Source organism: Oncorhynchus keta, chromosome 20 (assembly GCF_023373465.1).
Source record: "Oncorhynchus keta strain PuntledgeMale-10-30-2019 chromosome 20, Oket_V2, whole genome shotgun sequence".
In the NCBI taxonomy this organism is placed as follows: Eukaryota; Metazoa; Chordata; class Actinopteri; order Salmoniformes; family Salmonidae; genus Oncorhynchus; species Oncorhynchus keta.
Window position 1 is genome coordinate 30469906 of NC_068440.1, and position 20175 is coordinate 30490080.

At 44.4% G+C, this 20175-nt stretch overlaps 2 protein-coding genes across 8 annotated transcripts in view; both read right to left on the minus strand.

Annotated features, from left to right (window-relative positions):
• The window catches only part of zgc:85777 (uncharacterized protein LOC405871 homolog), a 186731-nt gene that overhangs the window by 146816 nt on the left and 19740 nt on the right, over window positions 1-20175 (minus strand). For 6 of the 7 annotated variants that reach the window (XM_052472620.1, XM_052472619.1, XM_052472618.1 and 3 more), the window contains exon 2: window positions 15632-15752. The exons of the other annotated variant lie outside the window; for it this stretch is intronic. In XM_052472620.1, the coding sequence (XP_052328580.1) occupies window positions 15632-15752 (121 nt within the window). The remainder of the gene's footprint in view (window positions 1-15631; window positions 15753-20175) is intronic. 7 annotated transcript variants of the gene reach the window in all.
• The window catches only part of LOC127909949 (guanine nucleotide-binding protein G(T) subunit gamma-T1-like), a 126802-nt gene that overhangs the window by 85511 nt on the left and 21116 nt on the right, over window positions 1-20175 (minus strand). The window lies entirely within an intron of this gene.

The window sequence follows — 20175 nt, forward strand, 5'->3', positions numbered from 1 at the left end:
ACATGGAGGGCTGTGCGGCCCCCCCAAAAAATGCCACCCCACACCATGACTGACCCACCGCAAAACCGGTCATGCTGGAGGATGTTGCAGGCAGCAGAACGTTCTCCACGGCGTCTCCAGACTCTGTCACGTCTGTCACATGTGCTCAGTGTGAACCTGCTTTCATCTGTGAAGAGCACAGGGCGCCAGTGGCAAATTTGCCAATCTTGGTGTTCTCTGGCAAATGCCAAACGTCCTGCACGTGTTTGGCTGTAAGCACAACCCCCACCTGTGGACGTTGGGCCCTCATACCACCCTCTCACCCTCATGGAGTCTGTTTCTGACCGTTTGAGCAGACACATGCACATTTGTGGCCTGCTGGAGGTCATTTTGCAGGGCTCTGGCAGTGCTCCTCCTGCTCCTCCTTGCACAAAGGCGGAGGTAGCGGACCTGCTGCTGGGTTGTTGCTCTCCTACGGCCTCCTCCACGCCTCCTGGTGTACTGGCCTGTCTCCTGGTAGCGCCTCCATGCTCTGGACGCTACGCTGACAGACACAGCAAATAGCTCGCCACAGCTCGCATTGATGTGCCATCCTGGATGAGCTGCACTACCTGAGCCACTTGTGTGGGTTGTAGACTCCGTCTCATGCTACCACTAGAGTGAAAGCACCGCCAGCATTCAAAAGTGACCAAAACATCAGCCAGGAAGCATAGGAACTGAGAAGTGGTCTGTGGTCACCACCTGGGGGTGTCTTGCTAATTGCCTATAATTTCCACCTGTTGTCTATTCCATTTGCACAACAGTATATTAAATGTATTGTCAATCAGTGTTGCTTCCTAAGTGGACAGTTTGATTTCACAGAAGTGTGATTGACTTGGAGTTACATTGTGTTGTTTAAGTGTTCCCTTTATTTTTTTGAGCAGTATATATATAATGTTAAGCCATGCCTCCTTGCCTGTGCAACATTTCCTCATCTCCCACTCCTTCTTATGCAAATATACCCAATGCTTCTCCCTCTTTTTCTCCTGCCCTGCTACAGAGTCCAAGGTGCTAAAGGAGCTCCTTAAACTTGACCCCAAAAAACCATCTGGGTCAGATGGTTTATAACCTTTCTTCTTTAAGGTTGCTGCCCCTATCATCGCCAAGCCTGTCTCCAACCTTTTTACCCTGTCTCTCCTTTCTGGGAGGTTTCCATTGCTTGGAAGGCAACCACTGTTCGTCCTTTATTTAAAGGGGAGATCAAGCTGATCCTAACTGTTATAGGCCTATTTCTATTTTGCCCTGTTACTCAAAAGTGTTGGTAACAATCAACTGACTGGCTTTCTTGATGTGTATAGTATTCTTTAGGATATGCAATCTGGTTTCCGCTCAGTTTATTGATGTGTCAGTGCAACCTTAAAGGTCCTCGATGATGTCACCATTGCCCTTGATTCTAAGCAATGTTGTGCTGCTATTTTTATTGACTTTGCCAAAGCTTTCGATACGGTAGACTGTTCCATTCTTGTGGGCTGGTTAAGGAGTATTGTCTCTGATGGGTCTTTGGCCTGATTTGCTAACTACCTCTCTCAAAGAGTGCAGTGTATGAAGTCAAGATATGCTGTCTCAGCCACTGCCTGTCACCAAGGGAGTACCCGAAGGCTTGATCCTAAGCCCCATGCTCTTCTCAATTTACATCAACAACATAGCTCAGGCAGCTCTCTCATCCATTTATATGCAAATGATAGTCTTATACTCAGCTTGCCCCTCTTCGGATTTTGTGTTAACCTGTTGAAGCTATGGGGGCGCTATTTCATTATTGGATAAAAAAACGTTCCCGTTTTAAGCGCAATATTTTGTCACGAAAAGATGCTTGACTATGCATATAATTGGCAGCTTTGGAAAGAAAACACTCTGACGTTTTCAAAACGGCAAAGATATTATCTGTGAGTGCCACGGAACTCATGCTACAGGCGAAACCAAGATGAAACCTCAAACAGGAAATTAGCAGAATTTTTGAAGCTCTGTTTTTCTATCGTCTCCTTATATGGCTGTGAATGTGCCGTGAACGAGCTTATGCTCTCTGCCGTTCGTCCAAGATGTCTGCAGCATTGTGACGTATTTGTAGGCATATCATTGGAAGATTGGCTGTAACAGACTACATTTGCCAGGGGTCCGCCCGGTGTCCTTTGTCTAAGTTGGTGCGCAATTCTCAGGTGCAATCATTTTACCATGCCATTCAGAGGGAGAAGCACACTTCCAGGAACGATACATCATTGAAGAGATATGTAGAAAAACACCTTGAGGATTGATTCTAAACAACGTCTGCCATGTTTCAGTCGATATTATGGAGTTATTTTTGAAAAAGTTTGGCGTTTTTATAACTGAATTTTCGTTTTTTTTTTGGTAGCCAAACATGACGCAGAAAACGGACCGATTTCTCCTGCACAAATAATCTTTCAGGAAAACTGAACATTTGCTATCTAACTGAGAGTCTCCTCATTGAAAACATCCGAAGTTCTTCAAAGGTAAATGATTTATTTGAATGTTTTTCTGGGTTTTGTGAAAATGTTGCCTGGTGATGCTAACGCTAAATGCTAATGCTAAATGCTAACGCTAAATGCTAAATGCTAGTTTTGCTATGTTTGAGAAGCATATTTTTGAAAATCTGAGATGACAGTGTTGTTAACAAAAGGCTAAGCATGAGAGCTAGCATATTGATTTCATTTCATTTGCGATTTTCATGAATAGTTAATGTTGCGTTATGGTAATGGGCTTGAGGCTGTAGTCAAGATCCCGGATCCGGGTTGGCTCGACGCAAGAAGTTAAATGCTCTACAAAAAAGCTTTCTTAGTGTCCAGCAAGCTTTCTCTGCCCTTAACCTTGTTCTGAACACCTCCATAACAAATGTCATGTGGTGTGGTAAGAAGAATGCCCTTCTCCCCACAGGTGTGATTACTACCACTGAGGGTTTAGAGCTTGAGGTAAGTCACCTCATACAAGTCCTTGGGAGTATGGCTAAACAGTACACTGTCCTTCTCTCATCACATATCAAAGCTGCAGACTAAAGTTAAATCTAGACTTGGTTTCCACTATCGTAATCGGTCCTTTTTCACCCCAGCTGCCAAACTAACCGTGATTCAGATGACCATCCTACCCATGTGTAACAGGGTTATATTGGTGATTCCCCTTGCCACTTTATTGTTAAGCCAATGGGTTTTTGGTTTGAGTTTGTCTTGCCTTCACCTACTCAACATGGCATCTTATTGGCTGGTTTGCGTGGCTTGCTTACGAGGGAGGATGTTCCAGTTAGAATCGTCCCAGTGAACAAGCACCAAACCAGCGGTAAGTTGTTGGTTGCAAAGCACTGTACATCAAAAGTGATTTTTATACTCTCAAGTGATGATTTAAATCTACAATTTATATCAAATTGTTTGTAAATGTTATTCGAACATCACACATAAGATGCAGCGGTTTTTGGAGAATATTTGTTGTGCATTTTGTTGTAAAGAAATCCCGCCAGTACTAGCAACTTACTGTGTCTGGTGGGGGGTTCATATATTTTGTACAGTGCGTGAGTGCAGAGTTGGATGGTGAGATGTGCATTGCATGACGTGCAATTTTGTGCCGTTCCTATCAGGTACATTATTAAAGATATTATATTGTATATTGTAATTGTATTATTTTGGTAACGAGCCCAGTGAACAAGCGGTCCTTCTGTAGCTCAGTTGGTAGAGCATGGTGCTTGTAACGCCAGGGTAGTGGGTTCGATCCCCGGGACCACCCATACGTAGAATGTATGCACACATGACTGTAAGTCGCTTTGGATAAAAGCGTCTGCTAAATAGCATATATTATTATAAACCAGAGTGCGTGAGTGCAGAGTTGGATGGTGAGATGTGCATTGCATGACGTGCAATTTTGTGCCGTTCCTATCAGAATAAATCTACATGACTGGTGCTACATGTTGGAGTTCCGTGTCGATGACTGATTGAACACAACGCAAGAAGAGTACTGTTACACATGCTAGATTACGGAGACGTAATTTATAGATCGGCAGGTAAGGGTGCTCTTGAGCGGCGAGAAGTTCTTTACCAATCGGCCATCAGATTTGCCAACAATGCTCCTTTATAGGACACATCACTGCACTCTATACTCTGTAAACTGGTCATCTTTGTATACCCGTCGCAAGATCCACTGGTTGATGCTTATTTGTAAAAATCCTCTCAGGCCTCACTCCCCCCTATCTGAGATATCTACTGCAGCCCTTATCCTCCACATACAACACCCGTCATTGTAAATAACAATTTGTTCTTAACTGACCTGCCTAGTTAAATAAATGCCGGTCACATTCTGTTCAAGGTCCCCAAAGCACAAACATCCCTGGGTCACTCCTCTTTTCAGTTCGCTGCAGCTAGCGACTGGAACGAGCTGCAACAAACACTCAAACTGGACAGTTTTATCTCAGTCTCTTCATTCAAAGCCTCAATCATGGACACTCTTACTGACAGTTGTGGCTGCTTTGTGTGATGTATTGTTGTCTCTACGTTCTTGCCCTTTGTGCTGTTGTCTGTGCCCAATAAGGTTTGTAGCATGTTTTGTGCTGCTACCATGTTGCCATGTTGTGTTCCTACAATGCTGTGTTGTCATGTGTCGCTGCCTTGCTAATTTGTTGTCTTAGGTCTCTCTTTATGTAGTGTTATTGTCTCTCTTGTCGTGATGTGTGTGTTGTCCTATATTTATTGTGGCAGACCAGGAGGTTGGGTGAAAACGTTTACACAGATCAGACACGGACAAAGTATGATTTGCTCAGTTTCAAAGGTGTTTATTAACCTAATAGTTCAAAAGAAAATAATAGGTCTCCCCCAAGAGACCCTCTCCGGGATACCCTCTTCTGGGCTTTGCATCTTGCTGTATCCTGTGAAGAGCAAAAACTGAACTCTCTCCTGTTACGGCTGGAACCGTCCCCAGGAGTCTTCCCCCAGTCTCTCTCCTGTGTGCTACCCTTCTGTCAGCTTTATGGGACTCGTACAGCTAGTGAGCAATCAGCCCTTGATTACTCACAAGCCCCAATTAGTCCTGGCTGACCTGCTGTACGCCACATTATATTATATTTATTTTAAATATTTAATCCCGTCCCCACAGAAGGCCTATTGGTAGGCCGTCATTGTAAATAACAATTTGTTCTTACCTGACCTGCCTAGTTAACCTGTTAAGTCGACCCTCTACTTTTTTGAACATTCTGTTAAAAATCGCGCAACATTTCAGCGCCCTGCTACTCAGGCCAGGAATATAGTATATGCATATGATTAGTATGTGTGGATAGAAAACACTCAGACGTTTATAAAACTGGTTAAATCACGGCTGTGACTATAACAGAACGTGCGTTTCATCGAAAAGTGCAGGAAAATCTGATCACTGAAAATGGAAATAAATATCCTTGCGCTACTTCCAGGAATTGTTCAAAGTGAACCGAATTAAATGAGGCCGAGGTTGCAGTGCCTACAGCTTCCACACGTTGTCTAGAGTCTTGTCATTTGATTCAGCTTTGATTCTTGGTCAAACTGAATCAAGGGAACCGATTCCCTCCGGTCTCCGACCGGATGTTTTGGTCGAACTCTCTCCAGACATTTCTTCGAGACAGACACCTATAGAATTGACATCGCCTCCTGATGAATTTTATCGCTTATTAACGTGTACTAATACCTAAAGTTGCATTACAAAAGTATTTCGAAGTGTTTTGTGAAAGTTTATCGTCGACTTTTTGAATTTTAAAAAATGACGTTACGTTATGAAACGCTATTTTTTTCCGTTTATCACACAGTCTTCATAGATCGATATCTAGGCTATATATGGACCGATTTAATCGAAAAAAAGACCCAATAGTGATTATGGGACATCTAGGAGTGCCAACAAAGAAAATGGTCAAAGGTAATGAATGTTTTATATTTTATTTGTGCGGTTTGTGTAGCGACGACTATGCTAATTATTTTGTTTACGTCCCCTGCGGGTCAGACTGTTAAACAGCCACCGCTAACATTGAGTGGCTGCTGCCAACACACTCCAGCCACTTTAATAATGGGAATTGATGGGAATTTATGTAAAATATATCACTAGCCACTTTAAACAATGCTACTTAATATAATGTTTACATACCCTACATTATTTATCTCATATGAATACGTATATACTGTACTCTATATCATCTACTGCATCTTTATGTAATACATGTATCACTAGCCACTTTAAACTGTGCCACTTTGTTTACATACTCATCTCATATGTATATACTGTACTCGATACCATCTACTGCATCTTGCCTATGCCGCTCTGTACCATCACTCATTCATATATCTTTATGTACATATTCTTTATCCCTTTACACTTATGTGTATAAGGTACATTACATTTACATTTAAGTCATTTAGCAGACGCTCTTATCCAGAGCGACTTACAAATTGGTGCATACACCTTATGACATCCAGTGGAACAGCCACTTGCATCTAAATCTTTTTTTTTGGGGGAGAAGGGGGTGAGAAGGATTACTTACCCTTACTTACCCTATCCTAGGTATTCCATGAAGAGGTGGGGTTTCAGGTGTCTCCGGAAGGTGGTGATTGACTCCGCTGTCCTGGCGTCGTGAGGGAGTTTGTTCCACCATTGGGGGCCAGAGCAGCGAACAGTTTTGACTGGGCTGAGCGGGAACTGTACTTCCTCAGTGGTAGGGAGGCGAGCAGGCCAGAGGTGGATGAACGCAGTGCCCTTGTTTGGGTGTAGGGCCTGATCAGAGCCTGGAGGTACTGAGGTGCCGTTTCCCTCACAGCTCCGTAGGCAAGCACCATGGTCTTGTAGCGGATGCGAGCTTCAACTGGAAGCCAGTGGAGAGAGCGGAGGAGCGGGGTGACGTGAGAGAACTTGGGAAGGTTGAACACCAGACGGGCTGCGGTGTTCTGGATGAGTTGTAGGGGTTTAATGGCACAGGCAGGGAGCCCAGCCAACAGCGAGTTGCAGTAATCCAGACGGGAGATGACAAGTGCCTGGATTAGGACCTGCGCCGCTTCCTGTGTGAGGCAGGGTCGTACTCTGCGGATGTTGTAGAGCATGAACCTACAGGAACGGGCCACCGCCTTGATCTTAGTTGAGAACGACAGGGTGTTGTCCAGGATCACGCCAAGGTTCTTAGCGCTCTGGGAGGAGGACACAATGGAGTTGTCAACCGTGATGGCGAGATCATGGAACGGGCAGTCCTTCCCCGGGAGGAAGAGCAGCTCCGTCTTGCCGAGGTTCAGCTTGAGGTGGTGATCCGTCATCCACACTGATATGTCTGCCAGACATGCAGAGATGCGATTCGCCACCTGGTCATCAGAAGGGGGAAAGGAGAAGATTAATTGTGTGTCGTCTGCATAGCAATGATAGGAGAGACCATGTGAGGTTATGACAGATCCAAGTGACTTGGTGTATAGCGAGAATAGGAGAGGGCCTAGAATAGAGCCCTGGGGGACACCAGTGGTGAGAGCGCGTGGTGAGGAGACAGATTCTCGCCACGCCACCTGGTAGGAGCGACCTGTCAGGTAGGACGCAATCCAAGCGTGGGCCGCGCCGGAGATGCCCAACTCGGAGAGGGTGGAGAGGAGGATCTGATGGTTCACAGTATCGAAGGCAGCCGATAGGTCTAGAAGGATGAGAGCAGAGAGAGAGAGTTAGCTTTAGCGGTGCGGAGCGCCTCCGTGATACAGAGAAGAGCAGTCTCAGTTGAATGACTAGTCTTGAAACCTGACTGATTTGGATCAAGAAGGTCATTCTGAGAGAGATAGCGGGAGAGCTGGCCAAGGACGGCACGTTCAAGAGTTTTGGAGAGAAAAGAAAGAAGGGATACTGGTCTGTAGTTGTTGACATCGGAGGGATCGAGTGTAGGTTTTTTCAGAAGGGTGCAACTCTCGCTCTCTTGAAGACGGAAGGGACGTAGCCAGCGGTCAGGGATGAGTTGATGAGCGAGGTGAGGTAAGGGAGAAGGTCTCCGGAAATGGTCTGGAGAAGAGAGGAGGGGATAGGGTCAAGCGGGCAGGTTGTTGGGCGGCCGGCCGTCACAAGACGCGAGATTTCATCTGGAGAGAGAGGGGAGAAAGAGGTCAGAGCACAGGGTAGGGGAGTGTGAGCAGAACCAGCGGTGTCGTTTGACTTAGCAAACGAGGATCGGATGTCGTTGACCTTCTTTTCAAAATGGTTGACAAAGTCATCTGCAGAGAGGGATGAGGGGGGGAGGGGGAGGAGGATTCAGGAGGGAGGAGAAGGTGGCAAAGAGCTTCCTAGGGTTAGAGGCAGAAGCTTGGAATTTAGAGTGGTAGAAAGTGGCTTTAGCAGCAGAGACAGAAGAGGAAAATGTAGAGAGGAGGGAGCGAAAGGATGCCAGGTCCGCAGGGAGGCGAGTTTTCCTCCATTTCCGCTCGGCTGCCCGGAGCCCTGTTCTGTGAGCTCGCAATGAGTCGTCGAGCCACGGAGCGGGAGGGGAGGACCGAGCCGGCCTGGAGGATAGGGGGCATAGAGAGTCAAAGGATGCAGAAAGGGAGGAGAGGAGGGTTGAGGAGGCAGAATCAGGAGATAGGTTGGAGAAGGTTTGAGCAGAGGGAAGAGATGATAGGATGGAAGAGGAGAGAGTAGCGGGGGAGAGAGAGCGAAGGTTGGGACGGCGCGATACCATCCGATTAGGGGCAGTGTGGGAAGTGTTGGATGAGAGCGAGAGGGAAAAGGATACAAGGTAGTGGTCGGAGACTTGGAGGGGAGTTGCAATGAGGTTAGTGGAAGAACAGCATCTAGTAAAGATGAGGTCGAGCGTATTGCCTGCCTTGTGAGTAGGGGGGGAAGGTGAGAGGGTGAGGTCAAAAGAGGAGAGGAGTGGAAAGAAGGAGGCAGAGAGGAATGAGTCAAAGGTAGACGTGGGGAGGTTAAAGTCGCCCAGAACTGTGAGAGGTGAGCCGTCCTCAGGAAAGGAGCTTATCAAGGCATCAAGCTCATTGATGAACTCTCCGAGGGAACCTGGAGGGCGATAAATGATGAGGATGTTAAGCTTGAAAGGGCTGGTAACTGTGACAGCATGGAATTCAAAGGAAGCGATAGACAGATGGGTAAGGGGAGAAAGAGAGAATGACCACTTGGGAGAGATGAGGATCCCGGTGCCACCACCCCGCTGACCAGAAGCTCTCGGGGTGTGCGAGAACACGTGGGCGGACGAAGAGAGAGCAGTAGGAGTGGCAGTGTTATCTGTGGTGATCCATGTTTCCGTCAGTGCCAAGAAGTCGAGGGACTGGAGGGAGGCATAGGCTGAGATGAACTCTGCCTTGTTGGCCGCAGATCGGCAGTTCCAGAGGCTACCGGAGACCTGGAACTCCACGTGGGTCGTGCGCGCTGGGACCACCAGATTAGGGTGGCCGCGGCCACGCGGTGTGGAGCGTTTGTATGGTCTGTGCAGAGAGGAGAGAACAGGGATAGACAGACACATAGTTGACAGGCTACAGAAGAGGCTACGCTAATGCAAAGGAGATTGGAATGACAAGTGGACTACACGTCTCGAATGTTCAGAAAGTTAAGCTTACGTAGCAAGAATCTTATTGACTAAAATGATTAAAATGATACAGTACTGCTGAAGTAGGCTAGCTGGCAGTGGCTGCGTTGTTGACTTTGTAGGCTAGCTGGCAGTGGCTGCGTTGTTGACACTACACTAATCAAGTCGTTCCGTTGAGTGTAATAGTTTCTACAGTGCTGCTATTCGGGGGCTAGCTGGCTAGCTAGCAGTGTTGATTACGTTACGTTGCGTTAAAAGAACGACAATAGCTGGCTAGCTAACCTAGAAAATCGCTCTAGACTACACAATTATCTTTGATACAAAGACGGCTATGTAGCTAGCTATGTAGCTAGCTACGATCAAACAAATCAAACCGTTGTACTGTAATGAAATTAAATGAAAATGTGATACTACCTGTGGAGCGAATAGCTGGCTAGCTAACCTAGAAAATCGCTCTAGACGTTGGCTAGCTGTTGGCTAGCTAGCAGTGTCTCCTACGTTAAGGACGACAAATAGCTGGCTAGCTAACCTCGGTAAATTAAGATAATCACTCTAAGACTACACAATTATCTTGGATACGAAGACAGCAAAGGCAGCTATGTAGCTAGCTAACACTACACTAATCAAGTCGTTCAGTTGAGTGTAATAGTTTCTACAGTGCTGCTAATCGGTGGACGTTTGCTAGCTGGCTAGCTGCTGGGCAGAGCAGTGAAGACTACGTTAGGACGACGAAATACGATAATTACGCAATTATCTTAGATACAAAGACGGCTATGTAGCTAGCTAAGAAGAAATTGCTAAGATTAGACAAATCAAACCGTTGTACTATAATGAAATGTAATGAAATGTAATGAAAACGTTATACTACCTGCGGAGCGAACTGCGGATGCGACCGCTCGCTCCAACCCGGAAGACAGAATTCTACAGTAAGTAAAATGGAATGCAAAAAAAATTAACTGACTCATAATCCCTTATCTTAGTTTTATGAATAACGAGTCACTGGTACAGTATGTGTAATATATTATTACTACAAGAGTCTCTCTGGATAAGAGCGTCTGCTAAATCATTCTAAGGTAATGTCAATGGAATGACTGAGGACGAAGAGTGGAGGACACTAAGGGAGAAAGTCAGGGGCAACATAACATTGGACCATCATAACAGAACTATCAGAAAAATGTTGACCAGTGGAAAACCCGGCTGGGTTGCCGAGTCTCGTAAATCGGGCCGGAGACGGGCCAATGTCAGAGGCTGAACTCTGAATCCCACTGTCCTGTCTGGGCGTGGAATAACATTACTCACTCACACACACACACACACACACACACACACACACACACACACACACACACACACACACACACACACACACACACACACACACACACACACACACACACACACACACACACACAGGGAGGTAGAGATCACCCGTGTTCTGCTCCCTGTTGCCTGGGCAACACTGTCCTGTTCTGGTTCTCTTGCTTACGGAAAAGACTGGTTGAACACCCAGCTGACCAGACAATAAAGAGCACACGTAACCACTAGGCTAATAAATAAATTGTATAATTTGATTACAGACATCATGTTATTTCAAGTTTGGAGCACAATATCACATTGTTAAAATGCCATAAATTGGGCATCTAGGGCTTAACTATTTTTAAAAACATGTATTTACCCTTTATTTTTAAGAACAAATTCTTATTTACAATGATGGCCTACCCTGGCCAAACCCGGACGATGCTGGGCCAATTGTGCGCCACCCTACGGGACTCCCAATCACGGCCAGATGTGATGCAGCCTGGATTCGAATCAGGTACTGCAGTGATGAGAGTCAAATGAACTGTGTCTAGTGTGAAAGTTGTTAGAGGTAGTTTCGCGAGACAATGCTAATGCCAGTGTTAGCATAATGACTGAAAGTCTATAGGTATAGCATGCTTGCAGATACCCATAGACTTTTGCATTAATGCTAGTTAGCATTGGCTCGTGAAACTACCTCTAACTTCCTTTATACTGGACACGGTGACACGAAAATTGCATCCATGAATTCATCTGAATCTGGGGAAGTAGATAATAGACATCATTGCCAAAATACCGAAGTATCCCTTCAAGAAAGGCAAAGTGATCGTGTTAGGCGAGAATTATATCAAGTTTTACCATTGCAACATTTGATGTACAGTCACATTGACTGTGGTTGTCTGAAGATTGAGGCATCACAGCTGGTGATGCCCTACTGCGATTGGTTATTCCCCATCATTTGAAACAATGTCAATGAATGTCATCCCCATCTTTCCTTTGAGGTACCTCAGACATACACTTTTATGAGTTAATTTTACTCCAAGCTCAGAGTTTGTCTGTGGAGTGTCTTAACATCAACCTAAAACCTACTCCGAGCTGGGATTTTTTTCTTCTTCCTAAAACAGGTTTTAACAGGATTCATAGGACCTTTTCTGAGATGCTTTGTGGATATGGGCCCTGATCTCTATTGTATAGTAATTCAGGAGAACACATAAGATACTACTAACAAAATTGGAAATGATTCAATTATATTGATTAGGCAATGCATATCCAACAAATGTTTGGAGGCACATTTCAGCAGACCATTTCACAATTTGGTATTTAGAGTAGAGGTCGACCGATTAATCGGAATGGCCGATTAATTAGGGCCCATTTCAAGTTTTCATAACAATCGGAAATCGGTATTTTTGGGCGCCGATTTGTCGATTTTTGTATTTTTATACCTTTATTTAACTAGGCAAGTCAGTTAAGAACGTACTTATTTTCAATGACGTCCTTGTAACGGTGGGTTAACTGCCTCGTTCAGGGGCAGAACGACAGATTTTCACCTTGTCAGCTCGGGGGATGCAAACTTGCAACCTTACAGTTAACTAGTCCAATTCAATAACGACCTACCTCTCTCTCATTGCACTCCACAAGGAGACTGACTGCCTGTTACGCGAATGCAGTAAGCCAAGGTAAGTGGCTCGCTAGCATTAAACTTATCTTATAAAAAACAATCGATCATAATCACTAGTTAACTACACATGGTTGATGATATTACTAGATATTATCTAGCGTATCCTGCGTTGCATATAATCTGACTGAGCATACAAGTTTCTAAGTATCTGACTGAGCCGTGGTAGCCAGAAGCAGGCGCGTAAACATTAATTCAAACAGCACTCTCGTGCATTTTGCCAGCAGCTCTTCGTTGTGCTTGTCAAGCATTGTGCTGTTTATGACTTCAAGCCTATCAACTCCCGAGACCAAAGTGAAATGGCTAGCTAGTTGGCGCTCGCTAATAGTGTTTCAAACTTCACTCGCTCTGAGCCTTGGGGTGGTTGCCCAGGGAGGAGCGAGGAGAGGGACGGAAGCTATACTGTTACACTGGCAATACTAAAGTGGCAATAAGAACAGCCAATAGTCAAAGATTACTGAAATACAAATGGTATAGAGGGAAATAGTCCTATAATTCCTATAATAACTACAACCTTAAACTTCTTACCTGGGAATATTGAAGACTCATGTTAAAAGGAGCCACCAGCTTTTACTTTCTTCTCCAACACTTTGTTTTTGCATTATTTAAACCAAATTTAACATGTTTCATTATTTACATGAGGCTAAATTGATTTTATTGATGTATTATATTAAGTTAACATAAGTGTTCATTCAGTGTTGTAAAAAATATATATATATATATAAATTAAAAAATATTAAATATTTAAAAAAAAAAATATATATATATATATATATATATATATATATATATATATTTTTTTTTAATCGTCCGATTAATCGGTATTGGCTTTTTTGGTCCTCTAATAATCGGTATCGGCGTTGAAAAATCATAATCGGTCGACCTCGAATTTAGAGGACAAAAACATTGATACAACTAACAAACCACTCAGCTACAGTGTTTTGAAATCCTTTATAAACAATGACAGTGTGAATCCACAAGAATATATCTTGCCCTCTGTATTGCAAGAAGGGAAATCGATGTTCTGGGACATGCCCACAAGGCTTGTGATTGACAGGTCCTCTTGGATGTGAGTGTAACACATGGGTATATCCTCAGCCTGAAGTGTCGCCAGTTGCGCCACCGAATTACTAGCTTCAAGGGGGGTTCATTGTGCAAGCAAGGCAGAGGCCAGATTAAATTAAATTAATTAAATTCATTCAATAGTCCCCCCCCCCCCTCATCAATCTACACACAATACTCCATAACAACAAAGCAAAAACAGGTTTGTAGAATTTTCTGCACAATAAAAAAAAATTGAAAACTGAAATATCACATTTGCATAAGTACTCAGACCCTTTACGTAGCACTTTGTTGACGCACCTTTGGCAACAATTACAGCCCCGAATTACAGGGACCTTCAGTGCTGCAGACATTTTTTGGTACCCTACCCCAGATCTGTGCCTCGACACAATCCTGTCTTGGAGCTCTACGGAGAATTTCTTCGACCTCATGGCTTGGTTTTTGCTTTGACATGCACTGTCAACTGTGGGACCTTATATAGACAGGTGTGTACCTTTCCAAATCATGTTCAACCAATTGAATTTACCAAAGGTGGACTCAAATCAAGTTGTACAACACATCTCATGGATGATCAATGGAAACAGGATGCACATGAGCTCAATTTTGAGTCTCATAGCAAAGGGTTTGAATAGTTATGTAAATAAGGTATTTCTGTAAAAAAACATATATATAGATTTGCAAACATTTCTTCACTTTTTTTTTCGCTTTCTCATTATGGGGTATTGTGTGTAGATTAATTAGGATTTTTTAAATTTAATCAATTTTAGAATAAGGCTGTAACGAAACAAAATGTGGAAAAAGGGGTCTGAATACTTTCCGAATGCACTGTAGGCTATCAGAAATATAGGCTATTAGCAATATAGGCTATTAGCAATATGTGTCTCGTCTCAGCGTTAGTCTCTGACAGTGTAGGATAAACCATAAAGAGGTTATCTAATATACCATCTGGTAATCTGATGTGTCTGGGACTTCCTTGTCCACCTTCTCTCTAATCCAGCCTGTTAATGCTGAAGGGCTCTGTAGTTAGCACTTTGTAAAGCTGCTCGCCCCACTCTTCTCTGACCTAGCTAGATTTATGAGCCAATTTCCCCATAGGGCCCACCACGACCAACAACACCCACTGCATTGTTCTCTGTAGTAGTTCACTTCAAAATAAAAGTTTGTTAGATGTTTTGACATCTAGGGGGACTAATGTCGAGATTAGTTGTATTTTCTAGTCATTGGGTTGATATGCTGTATTTGGATCTAGATTGGTGTATCGTGTGACTTGGACCCATCTCGACCTCTTTTGAGGTCTGAAAACATCTTGACAAAATTAGACTTATTAACCACTTTAAATTCTGAAACGTGTTATATATGATTTAAAATACGACAATCAAAGTTATTCTAAAAAGTCTAATTTTTCCCTCAGTGATGCTGCAGGTGGTAGAGGACAGCATTTGAAATGGAAATAGGACTGACAGCTTTTGTGGAACGTGACTCCACACATTCAGAGTGGGCAAATATGTACACTCACCACAATATGGTCGCTACTCACATCCACATATTCAGTGTAGTGGGCCAAAGCCAGAATGACACTCTAAGCACTCCTTAGGCCTATATCATCTTGAGTCTGGTATGCAACAACATTTCTCTACTTCATTTTCTCACGCTAGCCCTTGAGAGGCTCTTCTGTTGAGTTTTGATGAAGATCAGTGCCTAGTTGGACACATTGGGCACTTAGGGGTCCATGAGGAACTCATTACCACTTGCTGCTGCTTTATCTTTCGAGACCCTTTTACGAGGCTACACCATTTTCTTATTTTCAAGCTGCTCCTCATCTAACTCTGATTCAGGTGATTGTTCATCAAAACACTAGATTAATTAAACCATCTTTATCATCTGAAATTAGCTGCCCTCTTCAAAGGGAAGTGCTTTCAACTGACACGGTTTTATAGTGGTGAGACAGTGAAATATGTTAAGCATAATTTCCCACAAATTAATCAGAATCAGGCAAAGAAATATCTCAGAAAAAGTCATTAACCGGGTGTTTTTTTTGAGACAATTCAATTTCACAGAGGAAGAGACACAGAAGAAGTTCATACCAACTGGCTTGTTGACACCCAGAAAGCCAGCATTTCCCAAGAGCTTGAAGACTTTGTGGGCAGGAAATATCCCCTCTGCCTCCCATTGGTCCACATAGGGGTTGATATCCTGGTCGATGATCTACAACACATGCAAAGACAGAGGGAAAGATGACAAACACATAGAAGTCGGTGTGGTACGAGCTACGTGGCCTGGGCGTAGGTTGTCTGTGTGAGAATGGATATGTATGCCAATGGTGTGGTTGTGTGAGACTAACTTTTACATTACATTTCATTCCAATCTATTGAATGTTAATATAAATAGCTTACTTTCCCCCTGACAATTTACTTGGAAATTGACTCACCATCTTGACAGAACCACATTAAGAACGGTCCATAGTTGTAAATAAACGGGAAGTTGTCAACTGTATTTTCAGCAGTCCTGTTTTGCCTCTACTTCAGTCTATGTAACCTATCACTGGCAGACTGCTAGACTAAGGTCTACATATCAATGAATACAAAAAGAACACAAAACATACTGAAATAACATCTCATATGGATGAATACATGCTATGATAAGAGGGGGATGCTATTGTGTGTGCTACTTCCCACCTATCTATTACACTCACTGTCAACAAGCCTTTATAGCAGTTTCACAAGACAGCCGATAGAGATCGGATTAGTGTATTACCATGTAGCCTAGCTCCCCAAACCCAATCCAAATTCGTGTTAAGAGGGAAACAATTATAATATAGAGACTAACAAGCCTATGTTTGCATCTAACAATGTTAGCCAAAAATCTAATCTAATTTCCCTATGGAGTCACCATAATACTAACTGTACCAGTTACAGTATACCAGCTGCAGCACATGGACATAGAGATGTGCAGGAATCTAGATCCACAGCCAAACTCCCCTGCGTCATGCTTGAAAACTGTTAGGGAGTGAAGGGATGAGGAGCGGAACACTCCCGTTCTAGAGATATGGGAGTGTCAAGAGACCATTGGTACGTCCCAAATTCCATATGTAGTGCACTACTTTTAAGCAGTGCCCAATACATTGTTTACACAAAACATTAAGAAAACCTGCTCTTTCCATGACCGACTGACCAGGTGAATCTAGGTGAAAGCTATGATCCCTTATTGATGTCACTTGTTAAATCGACTTCAATCAGTATAGATGAAGGGGAGGAGACCAGTAAAATAAGTATTTGTTTATCCTTGCGACTTTTGAGACATGGATTGTGTGTGTGTGTCATTCAGAAGGTGAACGGGCAAGACAAAATATTTAAATGCCTTTGAATGGGGTATGGTATTAGGTGCCAGGTGCACCAGTTTGAGTGTGTCAAGAACTGCAATGCTGCTGGGTTATTCCACGCTCAACAGTTTCCCGTTTGTAACAAGAATGGTCCACCACCCAAAGGACATCCAGCAAACATGACACAACTGTGGGAAGAATAGGAGTCAACATGGGTCAGCATCCCTGTGGAATGCTTTCGACACCTTGTAGAATCCATGCCCCAACGAACTGAGGCTGTTCTGAGGGAAGGTGTTCCTAGTGTGTGGTACACTCAGTGTATAGGAAACAGGGTGTCCTTTGGGAAGCAGACCTTGACTCATATGATTTGTGCCTCCAATAGGTCTTCAGCTGGAAAACTACTTATGTATGCCTTATGGCTAACGAGACATGGTGTGCTGAAAGAAACATATAGGAACTCAAATCCTTCTGTTCACCTGATTTAGAATTCCTCACAATCAAATGTCGACCACATTATCTACCAAGCGAATTCTCTTCGATTATAATCACAGCCGTATGTATCCCCCCCCAAGCAGACACATCGATGGCTCTGAACAAACTATTTGACTCTTTGCAAACTGGAATCCATTTATCCGGAGGCTGCATTCATTGTAGCTGGGGATTTTAACAAGGCTAATCTGAAAACAAGACTCCCTAAATTTTATCAGCATATCGATTGCGCAACCAGGAGTGGAAAAACCTTGGATCATTGTTACTCTAACTTCCGCGACGCATATAAGGCCCTGCCCCGCCCTCCTTTCGGAAAAGCTGACCACGACTCCATTTTGTTGATCCCTGCCTACAGACAGAAACTAAAAAAAGAAGCTCCCACGCTGAGGTCTGTCCAACGCTGGTCCGACCAAGCTGACACACTCCAAGACTGCTTCCATCACGTGGACTGGGATATGTTTCGTATTGCGTCAGATAACAATATTGACGAATACGCTGATTCGGTGTGCGAGTTCATTAGAACGTGCGTTGAAGATGTCGTTCCCATAGCAACGATGAAAACATTCCCTAACCAGAAACCGTGGATTGATGGCAGCATTCGCGTGAAACTGAAATCGCAAACCACTGCTTTTAATCAGGGCAAGGTGACTGGTAACATGACCGAATACAAACAGTGCAGCTATTCCCTCCGCAAGGCTATCAAACAAGCTAAGCGTCAGTACAGAGACAAAGTAGAATCTCAATTCAACGGCTCAGACACAAGAGGCATGTGGCAGGGTCTACAGTCAATCACGGACGACAAGAAGAAAACCAGCCCAGTCACGGACCAGGATGTCCTGCTCCCAGGCAGACTAAATAACTTTTTTGCCCGCTTTGAGAACAATACAGTGCCACTGACACGGCCTGCAACGAAAACATGCGGACTCTCCTTCACTGCAGCCGAGGTGAGTAAGACATTTAAACGTGTTAACCCTCGCAAGGCTGCAGGCCCAGACGACATCCCCAGCCGTGCCCTCAGAGCATGCGCAGACCAGCTGGCCGGTGTGTTTACGGACATATTCAATCAATCCCTATACCAGTCTGCTGTTCCCACATTCAAGAGGGCCACCATTGTTGCTGTTCCCAAGAAAGCTAAGGTAACTGAGCTAAACGACTACCGCCCCGTAGCACTCACTTCCGTCATCATGAAGTGCTTTGAGAGACTAGTCAAGGACCATATCACCTCCACCCTACCTGACACCCTAGACCCACTCCAATTTGCTTACCGCCCAAATAGGTCCACAGGTGATGCAATCTCAACCACTTTGCACACTGCCCTAACCCATCTGGACAAGAGGAATACCTATGTGAGAATGCTGTTCATCGACTACAGCTCGGCATTCAACACCATAGTACCCTCCAAGCTCGTCATCAAGCTCGAGACCCTGGGTCTCGACCCCGCCCTGTGCAACTGGGTACTGCACTTCCTGACGGGCCGCCCCCAGGTGGTGAGGGTAGGCAACAACATCTCCACCCCGCTGATCCTCAACACTGGGGCCCCACAAGGGTGCGTTCTGAGCCCTCTCCTGTACTCCCTGTTCACCCACGACTGCGTGGCCACGCACGCCTCCAACTCAATCATCAAGTTTGCGGACGACACAACAGTGGTAGGCTTGGTTACCAACAACGACGAGACGGCCTACAAGGAGGAGGTGAGGGCCCTCTGAGTGTGGTGTCAGGAAAATAACCTCACACTCAACGTCAACAAAACTAAGGAGATGATTGTGGACTTCAGGAAACAGCAGAGGGAACACCCCCCTATCCACATCGATGGAAGTGGAGAGGGTAGCAAGTTTTAAGTTCCTCGGCATACACATCACAGACAGACTGAATTGGTCCACTCACACAGACAGCATCGTGAAGAAGGCGCAGCAGCGTCTCTTCAACCTCAGGAGGCTGAAGAAATTCGGCTTGTCACCAAAAGCACTGACAAACTTCTACAGATGCACAATCGAGAGCATCCTGGCGGGCTGTATCACCGCCTGTTACGGCAACTGCTCCGCCCACAACCGCAAGGCTCTCCAGAGGATAGTGAGGTCTGCACAACGCATCACCGGGGGCAAACTACCTGCCCTCCAGGACACCTACACCACCCGATGTCACAGGAAGGCCATAAAGATCATCAAGGACAATAACCACCCGAGCCACTGCCTGTTCACCCTGCTATCATCCAGAAGGCGAGGTCAGTACAGGTGCATCAAAGCTGGGACCGAGAGACTGAAAAACAGCTTCTATCTCAAGGCCATCAGACATTTAAACAGCCACCACTAACATTGAGTGGCTGCTGCCAACACACTGACACTGACACTGACTCAACTCCAGCCACTTTAATAATGGGAATTGATGGGAAATTATGTCAAATATATCACTAGCCACTTTAAACAATGCTACCTTATATAATGTTACATATTCTACATTATTCATCTCATATGCATACGTATATACTGTCCTCTATATCATCTACTGCATCCTTATGTAATACATGTATCACTAGCCACTTTAAGTATGCCACTTTGTTTACATACTCATCTCATATGTATATACTGTACTCGATACCATCTACTGTATCTTGCCTATGCTGCTCTGTACCATCACTCATTCATATATGTTTATGTACATATTCTTTATCCCCTTACACTGTGTATAAGACAGTAGTTTTGGAATTGTTAGTTAGATTACTTGTTGGTTATTACTGCAATGTCAGAACTAGAAGCACAAGCATTTCGCTACACTCGCATTAACATCTGCTAACCATGTGTATCTGACAAATAAAATTTGATT